The following is a 20,450-nucleotide window of genomic DNA, read 5'->3' on the forward strand; positions in this document are numbered from 1 at the left end:
AAGAGCTGGTTTTGTTTTTTTTTTTTTTGACCTCCTAGCTCTCAAATTCCCAGACTACTGGTTTTCAGGTCTTACTGTTTCTACAATTTTTTTTTTTTTAAGCATTGGTTTATATGTGAAAATGAAAAGAATTAGTGTTTGCTTGAGATGAGAAGTTCTGTTTTAACTTCTGTAATCCACACTCGGGGAACAGAGAGATCAGGACCAGAAATAAGTATGAGATTAAGAGCATCCCCCATTTCCTGCTCTAGAGTCTCTCCTCCCATTCACCTTGACCCTGCTTCTAGCTTAATCTATCTCTGTTCTGGTCACCACCATGTTGAAAAAACCCTTAGTGGCTTCTCGTTTCTTATCAAATAATTAACAACACATCTTTGCCTGACTTCCAAGGGCTGTCACCTGTCCACTGAGTGCTGCTCCCCATTGTGCTTTTCACAGTCTTGACAAAAGAAAAGTTTTGGGTTTCTCATCTAATGTCTCATACTTTCTCACCTCCACATCTGTTTCCATGGCATTTTTTTGTATCTGGGATTCCCCACATGTTATCCAGTTGAAAGGCAATCTTCTCCCTTTCTGTCTGCATTTCTCTTATTTGTCTACCAGTTTTATAAAAGTTACTTATATATGTTCTACTTCCCCTAATATTCATTTGTTTTAAATTCATTCATCATTCTACAAGGTGGTATCTGTGCATGGGGCACTGTTCTAGGTCTTAGGGACATAATGATACCAAAGCCAGTCATATCCTGTCCACGTGGAGCTTAAAGTTCAATGGGGAAAACACATAAACAAGAAAACAAACAAATAAATACAAATTATCATTAAATGCCACAGAGAGAGCAAACTGAATGCTGTGTAGAAAAAGGATTGGAGGGGCAGACGGCTGAAAGTGAGGGATGTCTTGTGACTAGGTATGTCCCCACCCCCAGAGAGATTCACAGCAGAACCTTCCAAGGAAGACAGTATTGAAGAATATTTGCTAACTGACAAATGAGGATGCAACACAAGAAAAGCAATTATTTAGAAATTCAGCCTCACATTTGGACCAGTGGTCAGTTTATGGCAAGAAGACAATGGTTCTTAAGTGTGAAGTTGCTTATCCATCACTAGGGAACTTTGTTAAAGTGAAGCTGCCTGGGTGCACACCCCCAGAGAATGTAGATTAGTAGGTGTAATGTGGGAGCCCAGGAATCTGCATATGATCAGTTTTCCAGGTGATTCTGGGGCAAGTGGATGAGGACCACACTTGGTAAAACACTATATTCAGTACCCGCTGTGTCAAAAACGCCTACTGATTCCATCTGCCTGGACAGCAGGCAGCAGAGCTCAGAGGTGTAGGGCACAGACTTAGGAGCCTGACTGCCTGAGCCCCTGATCTGTGAAGCTGGGGGATCTTGGGGGTAATACCTGAGGCTTCTATGCTGCAGTGATATCATCTGTTAAGGGAGAAAGTGTGTGTTACCTGGTATGGGGGACAGAGTTGTCCCCAGCCTTACCTCATTATCTAGGACTTTGCTTTCTCCAACTCTTTTTGGATGATATCTCCATCAAGTGAAACACATTTCTCCTATAAGTTACTATTTTTAAACTGAATTTCAAGATGCTGGTTGCATCCTATTTTAGGTAGAAAAAAATGTAACATGCGTTATATTTTAGTACAACTTTGTGAAATATACAAGGCATTATTAGGAAAGATTTTTCTGCTTCTTGCCCATTTCTGAGGACTAAATCATGAAAACTGGCTCCACTGTAATGAAAGCTTTATTGCAATAGTTAGGCACCAAGTACAACTTTGACAACACCAAGTGTAACATTTTTCCTAGTAGTGTAACTGCAGCCGCCATTTTCTTTCCGGCATTAGTAAGGAAACTGAAGACCGAAAAGCGCTGTGACCTCACCGGGGTGTTGTCCTGGTCTGTGTTGGTCTTTGGGGCCTTTGTATGTAGTGTTGGGACAAAGTACAGAGGGATTAATGTTTATAACCATGTATCAAGATAAGGAGAAGAGGAAAACAGACCGAGATAGATGAAATTTATGTAAATGATGAAGGAAGAGAAATGATGAGCTGACAATCCTGGTGTGATGTGTGCTGGCTTGCATGGGTGAGAGAAAACTCTATCAGTTGAAATGGTTTCACTTGGCTTTTTTTTTTTTTAATGAGTCTGTTTGTGTGTTGTGTTATCTTGACTCTTCTGAGTTTTGCTTGTTTTCTGGCTTTCCAGAAGCGAAGGGACAGAGTACAGGTTACTTTTGGACTCTCTTTCCAGCTGCCTAGAGCAAAGGGGCCACGTGGGCAGGACAGCATCACTGCCCCAGCCCTCCGCTCACTTCCACATTTCTGGCTCCAGCTCTGCTATCAGGCGCTGGCTGCAGGAAATGCTTCCCTAATCAGCAAGGGCTATTATTGTGTCCTCAGGGGAGCAAACAAGCCCAAAGAGATTTCGAGGCAGAGTTCACCTCAGATACTTAGCTGAATCTCACCCAAGCCTCTGGAATTTCAGTCAGCAAATTTGAATTGAAATCTGGGTAAGAATGACTTCTCCAATGAGATGTGTAGCATTTCCTGCCTTTTCTTTTTTTTTCTTTTTTTTTAGTCATACTGCACAGCATCTTAGTTCCCTGACAAAAGATCAAACCCATGCCTCTGCATTGGAAGCACGGAATCTTAACCTTTGTACCACCAGGGAAGTCCCTCCTGCTTTTCCTTAAGTTAGAAATACCAAGCATGAGGGGACAAAAGGAGTCTGAGGGAGAATTTAAAAATTAATACAGACTTTTATTTTTCTGGAAAGAAGGTATTCATGACATTTGGAATTTATTGGCATAAATTGGCGAAGACTCTAGAAAATGAAGGTGTGAGTAGGAGATTGTCATTCATTCCATTCTGGGAAGTAGATCACTAAAATTTTTTAAAAGCCACAAATACAATAGTTATACTTTTAAAATAAAATATGATTTATTTTATGTGAGAATTTTTAAGAGTAAATTTCATTTGACACAAAGGTATAAGCCTCTTTAATGACTCTGAGATCAAATCAGCTATTATTTATTAAACAGCTTTTGTGTGTCAGACACAGCTTTATTTCTAAAGCTGATGCTAAAACTGGTAAATAAGAATTACTGTCTTCACTTTATAGACAAAGTAACAGAAGGGGGGATGAGTTAAGAATTTTGCCTTATCCCAGATGTTCAGAAAATAACTGAATTGGAATTCAGCTCTGTCTTTCCATTACACTCTGCCCAGGTCTCACTCACAAAATAAGCAAAGATCTGATGGTCCCCAATGCATGAAGGATAATTCTTAATTTAGATGTCAACAGCCCCTTGTTCTAGAAAATTCATTCTAGTAAACTGGCAATCTGATTTCACATTATCTGCTGAAGGCAATGGCACCCCACTCCAGTACTCTTGCCTGGAAAATCCCATGGACGGAGGAGCCTGGTAGGCTGCAGTCCATGGGGTCACTAAGAGTCGGACATGACTGAGCGACTTCCCTTTCACTTTTCACTTTCATGCATTGGAGAAGGACATGGCAACCCACTCCAGTGTTCTTGCCTGGAGAATCCCAGGGATGGGGGAGCCTGGTGGGCTGCCATCTATGGGGTCGCACAGAATCGGACATGACTGAAGCAACTTAGCAGCAGCAGCAGCAGCTGGGTTAACGGCTTCTGCCCAGCAGCCAATTCTTACATCACCCATCGTCACTTCATTGTCTCTTCTACTTCTGCCCTCAAAAATGTTGGGACACTCAATTAAATCTTCAGTTCTTGAAACTGATTTATAACTATGCATGTGCACAAATAGGATTTGCAGAACTGAAATAAGATACAGGAAGTGAAATTGGCTTGTTTACTCTGATTGTTTTTGCCAGTTTCCTATGGTGGTAGCTGGAGAACACATTGGACCACAGTATAGAAAAGAAAAATATGGTGTAATATTGGACATTACTATGTCTTATAACTAAGTTTAAAAGTAGGTATTAACCATTTCAGACAATGCATGCATAATAATTAAACATTAAAAAGTTTAGCATGTGGAATTGATGCTTTGTGTATTAATACTAAAAACATTTGGTAATCTTTTTTATGAAATTACAAACACATTAGAGAAAAAATTGTGGAAGATACCCATCAGGTTTAAGTGACATATTTAATACAGAGTTTGAAATTTGTCAGTTGCACTTTTTGTCAACTCTAATTCAGCGTGAAGTGGTGGTTGTAGTTGCTAAGTCATGTCTGACTCTTTGCAATCCCATGGACTGCAGCCTGACAGTCTCCTCTGTCCATGGGATTATCCAAGCAAGAACACTGGAGTGGGTTGCTGTTTCCTTCTCCAGGGGATCTTCCCGACTCAGGGATCGAACCCAAGTCTCCTGCATTGGCAGATGCATTCTTTACCATTGAGCCACTTCAGTTCAGTTCAGTTTAGTCACTCAGTTGTGTCTGACTCTTTGCAACCCCATGAATCACAGCATGCCAGGCCTCCCTGTACATCACCAACTCCTGGAGTTCATTCAAACTCATGTCCATCAAGTCCATGATGCCATCCATCCATCTCATCCTCTGTCGTCCCCTTTTCCTCCTGCCCCCAATCCCTCCCAGCATCAGAGTCTTTTCCAATGAGTCAACACTTCGCATGAGGTGGCCAAAGTACTGGAGTTTCAGCTTTAGCATCATTCCTTCCAAAGAACTCCCAGGGCTGATCTCCTTCAGAATGAACTGGTTGGATCTCCTTGCAGTCCAAGGGACTCTCAAGAGAGTCTTCTCCAACACCACAGTTCAAAAGCATCAATTCCTCGGTGTTCAGATTTCTTCACAGTCCAACTCTCACATCCATACATGACCACTGGAAAAACCATAGCCTTGACTAGACGGACCTTTGTTGGCAAAGTAATGTCTCTGCTTTTCAATATGCTATCATTAACTCTTTAATCAACTAAAAAGAATATATAGAGAACAACAGATCTAATTTTTTTTAAGTTATAAGTAATAAAAGGTTAGAGTTTTTTAACATAGGAGGGCTGAGGTCCATGTTGCTTCTGTTTTGTTCTTTATTCCATCTCAAGCCAAGCATAGACTTTGAAACATTGTAATTAGGATTTATTAACTGCCTAAATGGGCTTCCCAGTGGCTCAATGGTAAAGAATCTGCCTGCAATGCAGGAGACGCAGGAGACCCAGGTTTGGTACCGGGATTGGGAAGATCCCCTGGAGGAGGGCATGGCAACTCACTCCAGTATCTTGCCTAGAGAATCCCATGGACAGAGGAGTCTACAGTCCATGGGGTCACAAGAGTCGGACAGGACTGAAGCAAGTAAGCACGTACGGGCAACTACCTAAATAAAACATTGTTTGTAGGAGAACAAGCACATAGTGTTTAGATTTTAATCATCATCTTCATGAGGAAAAAATTGATTTTTAAAAATATCAATAAAAGATTCTGAGAGTAAGTTCTGAAATATGAGGGCAGGGTAACAAGAGTGATGGATTGAAATATGTATTCAACTTCTCATGATAGGAAATGGTGACTTTTATACAAAATCAATCTTATTTTTTCTCTAAAATGTACTAAACATGTTTTGGTTTGAAGATAGTCTGAGAGAGTCTTCTCCAAATTAAAAGCATGTTCACATGATCCTGTAATAGTCATCAACATGATGGGGGCTGAGGCCTGGTCATATCTGAGTTAGACTCCCAACAAGGACATTCCTTGCTTATCTATGTTCTTAACTTAGATGTTACCAGTGGAGGTAACAGTTGTACTTGCTTTTAGGTTGTTAGGCTACTCAGAGGAGATTTGCAAGACATGATTTTCATGACTTCTCTCTAATACATTTTGATTCAAGTACTTAATTCTGAATTTTATTTCACCATCTTTTCTGAGTGACAGTTTTTGTTTTGCTTCTGTCTTATAGGTTTAACCAATTCTCTGACTTCAGGACTCTGGATTGGACTAAACAGTCTAAATTTCAACAGTGGATGGCAGTGGAGTGGGGGCAGTCCGTTCCGATATTTGAACTGGTTACCAGGTAGGATTAAGCGTGTCTGATTTAATCGGTGGGATTAAGCTGGTTGAATTCATATACATTTAATTTATCTTGGTACCTTGGAGATCTCCATCAGCTCACGTGTAGATCACGAAGGGCATAATTGGGAGACTTCATCAAATGCAGTCCATTTCTTACCTTGCTTAGAAACCTGCCAGCTAGATTCGAATACACTGAAATTATAAGGATATTCCAGCTTTCTGGGGAAAGGACTTGTCTGGAAGGATTATTGCACAAATCAATACAGGACTCAAAAGTATATATTCTCAGAGTATCCTTGATGCTCTAGGTATTATATTCAAATATTTTATTTTATATTTATGAGATATTTATATAATATATAATGCTACATATTATATTCAAAGATTTTATGCATATTTGTTTACATCTAACACACTATGAATTTAAGAAATTTAAATTATTTTGGGCTGGAGAATTTCTCATTATCTTGAGCCATGAGATATTTGCCATATTTCTGTCATCGTGATCATGATCTGAAAGTCTACACTAACACCATTTTCTCCTGTTTTTAATTAAATAGAGTTGGATTAAAAATAATTCCAGCCACAGGTTGTAATATTCCATACTAGCATTATCATTCATGAACAATTTTGTTAACAATTTGTGGTTTAGTTGTCAAAAAACACAGGGGACAATCAAGCCTGCAATAGCTTTCCAGTTTTTTGAAGGGCAGAGAAGGCTCTGAACTAATTTCTTCATTGTCATAACATAGAGGTTCAGTTCAGTTCAGTTGCTCAGTCATGTCCGACTCTTTGTGACCCCATGGACTGCAGCATGCTAGGCTTCCATGTCCATCACCAACTCCTGAAGTTTACTCAAATTCATGTCCATTGAGTTGGTGATGCCATCCAACCTTCTCATCTTCTGTCATCCCCTTCTCCTCCCACCTTCATTCTTTCCCAGCATCGGGGTCTTTTCAAATGAGTCAGTTCTTCCCATCAGGAGGCCAAAGTATTGGAGTTTCAGCTTCAGCATCAGTCCTTTCAATGAATATTCAGGACTGATTTCCTTTAGGATGGACTGGTTTGATCTCCTTGCTGTCCAAGAAGACTCTCAAGAGTCTTCTCCAACACCATAGTTCAAAAGCATCAATTCTTTGGCGCTCAGCTTTTCTTACAGCTCAACTCTCACATCCATACATGACTACTGGGAAAACCATAGCTTTGACAGAGAGATAACAGAATATAAAAGGAGACTAAATGATAAAGATGCAACTACATATACAGCAATTATTCTGAGAAAACAAAGGACCGGTGATGACAAAAAGTCTTCCATCTTATCCACCAATACCAACCCTTGTTAGTCACTTCCTGAGGCAGTGGTCCTCAGCCTTTTTGACACCAGGGACTGGTTTTGTGGAAGACAGTTCTCTCATGGACCAAGAAGGAGGAGTAATGGTTTTGGGTTCATTCAAGAACATTACATTTATTGTGAACTTTACTTCTGTTGTTATTATATTAGCCCCACCTCAGATCAGCAGGCATTAGATCCCCGAAGTTGGGGACCCCTGAGGCATTCTCTACTGAGTATGATTCTAAACTCCCAACCCACATTCCATCCTGTACTAATCTTGATTTATTAGGAAAGTGTGCAGGAAAGGATTAGTGACGTCTGCAGTAGGTGTGGGAAAGGATGGGTCATGTCTATTTATCATTTCTGTGATGGAAAATACTGGTGTGGTGTTTTTTCATATGATCAGAGTTCTTTTTAAAGCCATTGAATGATTTTTGCTTTTGGCTTAGAGAATTAAACTCTCCACTTTCTATGTTACAGTCTTATGATATTGAAAAGAAAAAGAAAAGCTTTGAAATAAGTAGGTGATATTTGGAATATGCTAAAACGTGAGAGGGGATTTTTTAGAGGAGACATGTTGATTTAAACATTAGATTTTACTCTGCAATTTGATTTTCAATGTATTGCTTCAGTGCACGATGGTCACAAGTCTGTCATTAGCATTAGCTCTGCTCTCCTCTGGATATGGGAAGTAAGCGTTGCTGCAGGGGAATATAAGATGTGCTTTTTTATGAGTGAGAATTTGATTTGTCTGCCTTCTGACTCAGTCAAGTTAAATTGGAGACTTCCAGTTGACTCAGTCAGATGATTGGATAATAATTATTTATTGGAGGATTAGAGTTTATTCTTTGCTGCTTAATTGTTATAGATTGTTAGATCATTTTATTACTCAGTTTGAAGTGACAGTTATTGTTAGATTTAACCATTTGCATTCTAAGAGTTCAGTGAGAAAATTGAGGGGTTAACTTCGGTGAAAGTGAGGAATAAAATTAGAATATTAATGAGAAAAGAGATGTCCTTTCTTACTAAATCAAATTCCTGAGAAGTAGGTTTGAGATTAAATCAACTTCTGAAATGAGAGTTTCTTCAAACAAAAATTAGAAACCTTGTGGGATATTAGAAGTGGTTAATTGTATAAACTGTTTAATCAGCATTCAGTTTAGTACTTCCGAAGTAATACATCTACTAAAGTGCATCTACATTTTAAGTAACAATATTTTATATAAATGACATGGAAGTGTGAATGCAAATATGTAACTATAGTAACCATTTAAGACAAATAATTGATATATTAAAGTTGGTATTGGTGTTCTATTGGTAAATAGCTATATCACTATGATTTAATAGTTTATATATTAGTTAAGTACTACTAGCTGTGAAATATTGTTTCTTGAAAGTTTCTTTCTAGTACTGGTACCTTATCTGTTAGTTCAGTTATAGTGGAAGTTTGGCCATAATACCAACACATTTAAAAAGGTTTATCCTCATCACTAACAGTTTTTTCTTTCTGTGCTATTCAAGCAACTTCAAAACACTTTTGACAAAGGTTTTATGGAGCAGGTAATGTGATTCCATCTTGCAGGAAGGGAAAGTGTGGCCCAGACCCAGTTTGTATACATGTCAGAAGTGACCAAGCAGAGTCATAAAGAAAGTGTGACTCATCATCCTGTCTTGTCTTGGGAGCTGAAGCTAGCTTTTCCAGTCCTGGTTTTAACATCATATATTAAAGTGATAGAAAAGCATGAGAAATGTGGGTATTGATCCTTGTATCAAGTGCATTCGCCAAGCTGACTTGACCTGGTGTTTTAGTCATTTTCTAGTAAGCAATGGGATGAGAGGTTAGCTGTTAAAAATATTCTTCAATAGGCTGAGTTTAAAATCTTGAGAGAGAGTCTGAGCTCTTGGGAATACTTTGTCAGCATTTAGGGTGGCATATTACTACCTCTATGCTTCTGGCTTAGCTAAAGAATCCACCTGCATTGCAGAGTTACAGGAGATGCAGGCTTGATCCCTGGGTGGGTAAGATCCCCTTAAGGAGGGTGTGGCAACCCACTACAGTGTTCTTGCCTGGAGAATCCCACGGACAGAGGAGCCTGATGGGCTACAGTCCATAGGGTCACAAAGAGATGGACATGACTGAAGCAACTGAACACACATTGCTACTTCTAGCAGCTCTTCCTGTAAGTGCATGCAGAGAAGCACAGCCCTTAGCACAGCAGCCATTGCTGCGCGTCATTACTCTGTAGTCTGTAACCAGGCAACAGGTCCTGCTCAGCCATTGGTCAGTGCCTCAGTGGAATCTTCCCACAAGCAACCAACCATCAAAAAAGGACAGTTAGTGAGGAGATTCAGACAACAGTGGAGTGGTGGTCTGAGGTGGATCGCGGTCTTCTCCCTGAGACCCTTCACTCACTTGGCCTTGGGCCAGAGGGCTGGGGGCTGTGTCTTGCTGGGCTCCAGAGCCCCCACCAAGGCCAGCCACTAGCCTTGGCCTGGGCCTTGAGGCAGTGGCGAACCTCTCCCTGTTCCTGCCTCTGTGACCTCGTGGTGGTGGCAGTCTGCCTGGGTCACAGTCTGTGGGACCTGGTCTCCCCTCTTTGGGTGGCCTGAGGAGCCTGAGGGCCAGTTGGGCTGGATACCTAGCTCCCTTCAGAGATGACAGCTGGGCAGAGTCAGGGGACCTGGTCCTGAGGGAGCCATCAACTGAGCTCTGCCTCTGCTTAGCCAGGACTGGGACCTTGGAGAGTCAAAGTTGTGCCTTTTTTTATCAGGACAGAGAATAACATTTGTTTGGTACAGATTTGCTTCCCTGATGGCTCAGACAGTAAAGAACCTGCCTGCGATGCAAGACATGGGGGTTCAAAGGCTGGGTCGGAGATCCCTTGCCTGAGAATCCCACAGACAGAGGAGCCTGGCGGGGTACAGTCCATGGGGTTGCAAAGAGTTGGACATGACTGATGGACTAAGTGGGGACTTCAGTAACTTTGGGGTTCTTGGGGGCACGAGACACCTATCCTCTTACATGGTCCTACAGTAAACAATTCTCTGTTCCAAACTCCAATGTTTTTTAGAATTGTTTGTCCTCCCTGTGCATCGGGGCACACGGACTTGCATTTTTGGTGACATTCTTCTCTTTTTCTCCTCCTATTGCCATCTTTCCTGCCTCTTCTTTCTAACTAGAAAATTTTCCCATGTCCAGCTAGTCTCTAAGCTGGTCCTCACAGTTAGTTTGACTTAGGTTTTTGGGAGGGTATTGACTATGTAGAATATGGCTAGTTTGAAATATTGTGTTAGTTCAGTTGCTCAGTCGTATCCAACTCTTTGCGACCCCATGGACTGCAGCATGCCAGGCCTCCCTGTCCATCACCAACTCCTGGAGTTTACTCAAACTCATGTCCATTTAGTCGGTGATCCCATCCAACCATCTCATCCTCTGTCATCCCCTTCTCCTCCTGCCCTCAATCTTTCCCAGCATTGGGGTCTTTTCAAATGAGTCAGTTCTTCTCACCAGGTGGCCAAAGTATTGGAGTTTCACCTTCAGCATCAGTCCTTCCAATGAATATTCAGGACTGATTCCCTTTAGGATGGACAGGTTGGATCTCCCTGCAGTCCAAGGGACTCTCAAGAATCTTCTCCAACACCACAGTTCACAAGCATCAGTTCTTTGGCACTCAACTTAAAAGCCCAACTCTCACATCCATACATGACTACTGAAAAAACCATAGCTTTGACTAGATGGGCCTTTGTTGGCAAAGTAATATCTCTGCTTTTTAATATGCTGTCTAGGTTGGTCATAACTTTTCTTCCAAGGAACAAGTGTCTTTTAATTTCCTGGCTGCAGTCACCATCTGCAGTGATTTTGGAGCCCCAAAAAAGTAAAGTCTGCTACTGTTTCCATTGTCTCCCCATCTATTTGCTGTGAAGTGATGGGACCAGATGCCATGATCTTAGTTTTCTGGATGTTGAGTTTTAGGCCAAACTTTTCACTCTCCTTTTTCACTTTAATCAAGAGGCACTTTAGTTCTTTGCTTTCTGCCATAAGGGTGGTGTCTTCTGCTTATCTGAGGTTATTGATATTTCTCCAAGCAATCTTGATTCTAGCTTGTGCTTCATCTAGCTCAGCATTTCTCATGATGTACTCTGCATAGAAGTTAAATAAACATGGTGACAATATACAGCCTTGGCTTACTCTTTTCCCTATTTGGAAGGAATAGGGAAGTTGTTGTTCCATGTCCAGTTCTAACTGTTGCTTCCTGACCTGGATACAGGTTTCTCAAGAGGCAGGCCAGGTGGTCTGGTATTCCCATCTCTTTAAGAATTTTCCACAGTTTGTTGGGATCCACACAACAAACTCTTGTTATTTACCCCGCTATCATACATAAAATGAGGGGCTTCCCTGGTGGTTCAGATGGTAAAGAGTCCACCTGCAGTGCAGGAGACCTGAGTTCAATCCTTGGTTTAGGAAGATCTCCTGGAATAAGAAATGGCAGCCCACTCCAGTATTCTTGCCTGGAAAAATTCCATGGACAGGGGATTCTGGCAGGCTCAGTCCACGGGGCTGCAAAGAGTCAGACACGACTGAGTGACTAACACTTTCAAACTTTAACTTTCATACATAAAATAGCCCAGTGTGAAAACTGTTCAGGGTTTAAGATTTAGCTTTATTATTTGATCTCGTCAGGGGAAAAAGTAATTTCAAAGAAGTAAACTTACTGAGGCTTCCTTGGGCCAGTGGTTGGGATTTTGCCTTCCAGTGTATGGGGTGCAGGTTCAGTGCCTGGTTAGAGAGTTGGGATCCCATGTGCCTTGCAGCCAAAAAAAAAAAACCCAAAATATAAAACAGAAGCAATATTGTTACAAATTCAATAAGAACTTTAAAGATGATCCACATCAAAAAAAAAAAAGTCTTAAAAAAACCAAAGAAATAAACTTGTATAATCAACATTTTAAGTACTGGGATGAACCAACAACGGAAAAACAAATAGTATCCAACATAGCTTTTGCTCTGTAGGCAGTAAATATTTCTTTGTGAATGTATAGCAAAAAACTGGGGATCCATTAAATGCCAAGGATAAACACATGAGGTTGTGAGGGACTATCTACTTGTCAACTATAGTAATCCTAATTTTATTTTATTTTTTTCTCCAAAGGAAGTCCATCAGCAGAACCAGGAAAAAGCTGTGTGTCACTTAATCCTGGAAAAAATGCTAAATGGGAAAATCTACAGTGTGTTCAGAAACTAGGCTATATTTGCAAAAAAGGCAACACCACTTTAAATCCTTTTGTTATCCCCTCAGGTAAGTGATCTATTTGATCTGAAGTACATAAAATAATTTAGAGGTCAAATGACAGTCTAGTCCTAACTGTCGGCAATGACAGGTTTGATCGATCATTTATGAAGGCAACTTAATGATATTCCTACAAATGTCTTTGTCTTGGTTGCTAACGTTTCCAGAGTGTTCTCAGGTGTTCCAGCAGGAGCAAAACCATTAATAAAAAATTTTTAATAAATAAATAATTGTTAATAAAAATTTTATCTTCACAGTTGCCCTAGGTGGTAGGTATTATTATTCATGTGTTTTCAGTGAGGAAAAAGATACTCATAGGCTGTAAAAAATTTGCACATGTGACAGAACTGAAGTCCAAGCTAGGAAATCAATATCTGAAAAGGATGTTTTATTATGTCCTTGCTATGTAATGGCCTATCTGGGAGCCAGTGATATTTGTTTAACATAAACTGAAGTCTTCACTGAAATATAGTAAAACATCCCAGAAGTAGTAACTGAATTCTATATACAGGCTAGACCAGAGGGAAAAAGGGCAATTATGCTCTCTATTATAATTTTATAGAAGAATTAAACTACCAAGGCCAAACTGCATTCCTTCTTCAAACTAAGCAAAAGCGAACTAACTACACTTTTTTTCACCTTCAGCTGTTTTGGAGAGACACTTAAAACTTCAAAGAGACTTATGTATGTATGTATGTTCTCTGCTTGGGAAATCTGATAGTGTGGCATTCTTGACTTTTTTTTTCTCTGTGATTTTTAAAAGCAATTTCATTTATTTTAAAATATGATTGACATGGCTAGAAAGTCCAAGGTATGACATGATAAATAATAATTTCCTCCAGTGTCTTATTCAAATATGCATTTATTCTCTGAATAACTGTGTCTGAGTGTATATCCTTACCTAGTTATTCTATGACTATATAAATAAATATGTTTGTAATTATTTTTGTCTGTTTTATACAAATAGCAGCAGATAATACACTTTGCTCTACTTTTGTCACTTAATAACAATGTTGGGTGTTATTCCTTCTGGTACATAAATAGCTTCTATGTTCATTTTTATGGCTGTACATTAGCCATTGCAGGAAGAGACCATATTTTTTTTTGACTAGTCCTCTCCTAATGGAGCTTTAGTTTACTTCCATTTTTTTATTTTATAAGCAATGCTACAGTGAATAATTTTATACCTATGTGGTTTCATGTGTCTCATTATTCCTAGAAGTGGAATTGCTGAGGCAGAGTGTAGGTGTGTTTGGAACTTTAATGGATACAAATATGGCAGAGATTGCCAATGGATATAGATGAAGGTCCTGTTATTGGGTTTGATTATATTTTACAGGTTCACCCTTATAACTGTGGGCATGCCTTAGAGAGATTTCAGTAATTTTTATATTTCATCTCCTCTCTTCCTTCCATATGATAAATAGTATAATCCTCCCTCTTGGAAGAGCTCATATAATTCTCCTTCAGAAGATTTGGAATTGCCACTTTGGGAAAGAGGAGAATGGTGGTTTTATCATCCCTGGTATAGTAGGCAGAATTCTATAACTTGACTTTGTTCCTTAACCCTCCAGTTATAGTTTCCTACCGATTAAGTAGAAATACTAATAATACTTGTTCTCCTTGTGAATACTTGTTTATATTGTCAAGCACTCAGTCCATTATTCTTGTATCTCTTCAAGGCCTGTTACCGAACCAAACTTGGGTCTGCTAGCCCATGCACGGTAAAGCCAATGTACTGACATTAGGTTGCTGTGAAGGAAAGCGCAGTGTTTATTGCAGGTGACAAGCAAGGAGTCTAGGGTAGCTAGTGTGCAAAACACTTAAATCCTCAATATGTTTCAGCAAAGCGTTTTTATTTATTCATTTACATTGGAGTATGATTGCTTTACAATGTTGTGTTAGTTTCTGCTGCACAACAAAGTGAATTGGCTATATGTATACATATACCCCTTCCCTCTTGAGTCTCCTTTCCATTGTCAACTCCCTGCCCCTCCAATCCTACCCCTCTAGATCATCACAGAGCACTGAGCTGAGGTCCCTGTGCTATACAGCAGATCAGCAAAGCATCTTTAAAGGCTAGGTAAGGGAGGTGGATTGCAGGGTATGTGATAAGCTCAAGTACAATTCTCTGGTTGATGGTGAGGTATCAGGGCAGGGTCACAGGGGTTAATATTATCAATCCTTGGGCACCAACAGGTCTGACGGCTACATGCCCATGATAATCAAGTAGTTAATTTCTTTCATTTGGTGGTGGTTTTAGCATCTGTAAAACAACTTATTAAACACTCAGAAGACACTGTTGTCTAGGTATTTCAGAGACAAGTTACAGCTGAGGATGTGGGAGTGGGGTCTGTTGAAGGCCCCATAAAGTCCTGCTGGGTTACATGCCTTACTTCACTTGTTAACTTTCACTTTCCATTAGTTTTTAAATTTTCTGTACTTCCTGGATTAGCATTCTGTCTTATTTATACACTCAAATAAGCCTGAGTTTGAAAAAACAAAGAGGAATATGAAGCACATGCAGTTGGTGACTCTCTTGGGCAAGAGTTCCACCTCATGTGCTATTTGTCCTTGCAGTGCCACCCTGTTCATCCATGATCCCTGGGTCTCTGGGGCCGCACTGTCCAGTTCAGTAGCCTCTAACCACATGTGATCACTGAACACATGAAACACAGCTAGTTCCAAGAGAATTATGCTATAGGTATAAAATATGCACTGGACTTCCAAGACATAGCATGACAAAAAAAGTTACCTCATTGTTTTTAATTGACTATATGATCATGTTTTGAATATATTGGGTTAAATAAGATATATTTAAAATGAAAGCTACCTGTTTCTCTTGACTTGGGTACTAGCAAATTTAGAATTCCATAGGTGGCTTCCATTTGTGGATTTCCTTATGCCTCAATCAGATAGCATTGCTCTAGAGAAACAAGCCATCTTTTGTGTCTGCCCCAGGTAACCCCTCTTCATTGGTTGTTCTCATATTTTTTAATATTTTAGAAGTTTATCTGTTTAGTTTTTGAAGCCCTTAGAATATGCTGGCATTATTTTCAGCTTCTTGGGCAGCAAAATTAAAATATCCCACCAGAGGGCTCCAGAGAAATACTAAACTTTTTTTTTCTTGGTAACTACTGGAACTGTGTACAAGGAATATTTTCTAAAAATATGCATTTTTTGATGCAGACGTAAAGAACAGACCTGAGGATATGGGGTGAAAGGGAATGAGAGGGTGGGATGGATTGGGAGCAGCACTGACACGTGTACTATGTGTAAAACAGCTGGTGGGAAGCTGCTGCATATCACAGGGAGCTCAGTCCGGTGCTCTGTGATGACCTAGGGGATGGGATGAGGGCAGTGGGAGGTCCAAGAGGCAGGGAATGTATGTATGCATACAGCTGATTCCCACTGTTGTATAGCAGAGATAAATACAACCTTGTAAAGCAATTATATTCTAGTTAAAATTAACATATGCATTTTTCTGTTATAATAATACAATGTTTGAATATCAGGACTGCTATTTACTTGAATGATGATTGTACACAAAATCTTGAGCTTATACAAAGGTGATGCAAACAGTCCCAGACTTTGAGAGAATATTGGACCAATGCATCAAATGACAAAGATACCTTATATTGAAACTTTACTAAGGCAGTACATTTGAGAATATTTCATATAAAACTTATAGAGATTGACATTTATTTGACAATATAGTTCCTCTTTAAGCAGGATATATTGCTCAGTTGCTCTCTAAAATAGTATCCATAAAATGGTAATAATAAGCTTTGTGTATTAAATATAACTTCAATTATTTTCCTGACAAATATTCATCACATTTATTCTGTGCCAGGCCCTATGTCATTTTAGGACGTATGGGGACAAATAAAGTGAGTTTTCTGCCTTCAGATGTTGTTACTGTCCCTTCCCCCACTCATTACTATTATAGTACATGTTTGTAATGTATCAATCATCAAGGTTATGAAATTTGACCCTAACTGTTAGTAGCAACAAATAGGATATTGGTCACTATTACTGATTTGATTAAATCATCATTGTTGTCATGTTTATAATTTATAGTCATATTATCTCAAATGTTTTCCAGTGCAGAAGAACACAGTGAGGATGGGTAGTTTAATATTAGTATTAATATTATTTATAATTTTTTATATATATGGATAGTTTGGTTCATGTGATGTGATTTGCTCATGGCAAATTCAGATTTTGGCTGAAAGACTTTGGAATTGAAATCCTTGTGATTTCTGCAATGTCACATGTCATCTTTTGGGAGAAAGTCAGTGGCAGTGAGTTGGTTCAGAGGCACAGGTGGCCAGCTCACAGTACCATGGTTTCAGAAGCTCCTTGGTGACTCCCCTACCTCCTACCCATTCTGTGCCCTGTGTCAACACATTTTTCTCCTGATTGCATTATGAGTTTTGCCCCCCTCTGAGGAATGAGTGGCTCCCTAATGTCCATAGAAGAGAAGTAAATTGAAATCTTTTTGAAAGATTTATTTATTTGGCTGCATTGGGTCTCAGTTGCAGCATGCAAGATCTTTGTTGCAGAGCACGGACTGTCTAGTTGTGGCACACAGGCTTAGTTGCCCCGTGGCATGTGGGATCTTAGTTCCCCAACCAGGGATCAAACCCATGTCCCCTGCATTGCAAGGCAGATTCTTAACCACTGGACCACCAGGAAAGTCCCCTTGAAATCTGTGCCTCCAATATATTTATAGGACATGGCTAGGACAGGTCTACTGATGATAAAATACAAAAAGAGATAATCTATTGTATCTTCATGTGGCCTTGTATGCATAATTGAAAAGTAAAAGAGATTTCTCATTTGGCTTCATTTTATAGTGAAAGATGGCTTCCATATCATTTTTAGTCTAATATCAAACACATTCTTCTCTATATTTTATGAATACCTATGCCAAAAAACAGAAAATAACTATTAGCTGTATTTGCCTATAATAATGAACTGTTTACTATAGAGAATGTTATTAATAGAAAATATTGTTACAATTAAAACTCTTTTAAAGTGTTTTCCAAACTCTTTTTTTTTCTAGAAAGTGATGTGCCTACCAACTGCCCAAGTCAGTGGTGGCCATATGCAGGTCACTGTTACAAGATTTACAGAGAGGAGAAGAAAATACAAAGAGATGCCTTAAGAGCATGTAGGAAGGAGGGTGGTGACCTAGCAAGTATCCACAGCATTGAGGAATTTGACTTTATTATCTCTCAGCTGGGCTATGGTAAGAACTTCCATCTATAATATGCTTGACTCTTGTCTTCCCGACTTACAATCTGTCTCTGGAAAATTTAATCATAAATGTTAAATTTTATAATCTAGATAAATTCAAATTAACAATTCAATAAACTTAGTGACAAATATTAATTATGCCTAAAATATAAAAATTGCATAGTAACTTAAAGAATTTCTATCACTGAGAGAACATTTGATTTTTTCCTTTAACAAGGAATCAGCTTATGCATAGCTTTTAAAATATTGTTTTTCTATATAAAACCTGGATTTAGAGCAGTCTTCTTTAAACTTGTGAACAATATTTCACTTATTGGAATTTGTGTGTGTGGAGGTATTTTCTATTTTAAGGCCGATATTTTCTCTCACAGGAAAGGTCTCTAAATGAACTATCTCATCCTTTGGAGTTTATTTTCTCTGTTAATCTAGCTGATGCTGCTAGAATGATGAGCAGAAAAATCAAGAAGATGTTTGATTGGAGTGGTTAGATAGTGGCCTAAACCTTTTGAAGTAATTCATATATCCACTTTAGGACTATAATCTAAGAGATACAGAGTAAATGTAGAAAATATAGAAAACTAACATATTGTAAAGTTTTCAAAAATTGGCTCTATCAGAAACAATTGAAAAGTGGGTAAAGGACTTGAGAATGCTTATCCTGAAGAGGAGGAGGGTGAGGAAGGATATAATAATGATGGACACCCCGTGGTACTTGCTGATTAAATGATGATCATTTTCTTCTTCCACTGATGAGATTGCTGAATAGCTGGACCTGTTCATTTCCAGAGAGCAAAACAAGAGGAAATGGATGATGGTGATGCTGGGAATGCTTCCTGACACTTACTGTATGAAAATTGATAGGAGTGGGGGTAGGGGAGAAGAAAAAAACAGTGAACAAACAGATGAGATGAATTAGTCTCAGACAAGTACAAAAGATCCCCAACACTGCTGCTGTTAGTGCTTGGCTGAATGGAATCCTTCCTCCTCTGCTCACCTCACTGAATTTAGTAGGGTGATGATGTTCGACTAACTTGTAAATTTCTTGATTACTCTATATTTACCTATCCTGAAACACCTAGACTACACAATAATAATGTAATCAAAACCAAGATATCTGAATAATATCACGACATAGATGGCATGATGCTTATAGTAGGTGATAAACTTTTCAAGTGAGTCAGTGGAAAACAGTTTAAGAGGCTGTAGGGCTAATGTGCAAATTTTCTCTACTTTATATAATATGGTCTATTATAAAGGAGAACCTTATATATTTGTTGCTGTACTTATTTTGAATTTGGATGAGGAAGGTTGCTTTTAAACTCAGCTAGAGAATTAGTAAATTTTCACTGGAGAAACTTCCCTTTTTATTATTGATAAAGATTTATTTCTTTAAAACCATGCAAATAATATTAATAAAAAATAAGTAATAAAGTTAAAATTAGTGTTTCTTTTCCTAAAATGTCAAACTTTCCAACTACACTTTAATAAAAAATTCCCTCCTTAACCTCTGAAAAAAAATTGTTTCTGAGTCAAAAGCCTAGAAAACCTTTTTTAGCTAGTTGAGACAATATCTATCATGTTAATCATGGAAATACAGTGGATAAGTTGGAACCTACATATATAAATTTTGACTCCATTAACTAAGACAGTTTACTTAACAGATTTACAAAAAACTTTGTCTAACAACATTATGCTCACATCTTAAATATATTTTATAGGATCAAGTTTGTGCGTATGAACTACAAAAGCTAGATGGGAGAAGAGTTTAGTGAGAAAAATGTTTATTGGACCCTCATTACTCTGTTATAATTGTGGGACTTGAGAGTTTAGGTTTTCATTGATCTTGAACCTAAAAACCTTGAGGAGTTACATGAGGTCATTTTGGAGCCTGTATTTGCTGCTCACAGATCATGATCTGCCAAATTAAGTGAAAGGAAAAGGGATCATCTTGGCAAAGCCATTCATGCCTCATGGTGCTGGAAACATCTGCTGGGGCTGACACTGGGCCAGCCAGGGACTTCTCCAAAAGCAAAGCTGAGTGACAGCTTTTAGGAGGAAGAGGCTACACCATTTAGGGAAATTCCTATAAGATGTGGCATATTTCTCACTTTCTACTATTAATACAACATCTTTACAATCTGTTGACAAATAATTTTATTTAACTGTTTAAAGAACATAGATCAAGCATCCATGATGGAATTCCAGGGAGATAACTTAAACACATGTTGAATTGTGTATGCCTCCAATTTTTAAAAATGTGGAAATGTGTATGATTTTAGCTGTGAGATTGCAGGCCTTCAATTTTATCCCATTTATGCTTATGCTATTTAGAACTTTTAGAATTACAATTCTTGATAAAATCAGTGATGCTTTTCATAGAATTTCAGAACAGAATGATTACCTTTTATATCTATACCTGGTAGTTTTTTATTCTAACTTTTGTTTGTTTGGGTTTTTCTGGTATTTTGTGGTGACAGTGATGATGGATTCATTTATATTTATAGACTAATAAGTGCTAAATGCCAAGAGAGTCCATTTATT

The 20,450-nt window shown here is 38.7% G+C and overlaps 1 protein-coding gene across 2 annotated transcripts in view; it reads left to right on the plus strand.

Moving 5' to 3' along the window:
- MRC1 (mannose receptor, C type 1) overlaps positions 1–20,450 on the plus strand; it is a 115,045-nt gene that overhangs the window by 25,481 nt on the left and 69,114 nt on the right. For both annotated transcript variants that reach the window (XM_010859989.1, XM_010859987.1), the window contains exons 5-7: positions 5,914–6,027; positions 12,510–12,656; positions 17,716–17,901. In XM_010859989.1, the coding sequence (XP_010858291.1) occupies positions 5,914–6,027; positions 12,510–12,656; positions 17,716–17,901 (447 nt within the window). The remainder of the gene's footprint in view (positions 1–5,913; positions 6,028–12,509; positions 12,657–17,715; positions 17,902–20,450) is intronic.

Source organism: Bison bison, unplaced genomic scaffold (assembly GCF_000754665.1).
Source record: "Bison bison bison isolate TAMUID 2011002044 unplaced genomic scaffold, Bison_UMD1.0 scf7180017864461, whole genome shotgun sequence".
Lineage (NCBI taxonomy): Eukaryota > Metazoa > Chordata > Mammalia > Artiodactyla > Bovidae > Bison > Bison bison.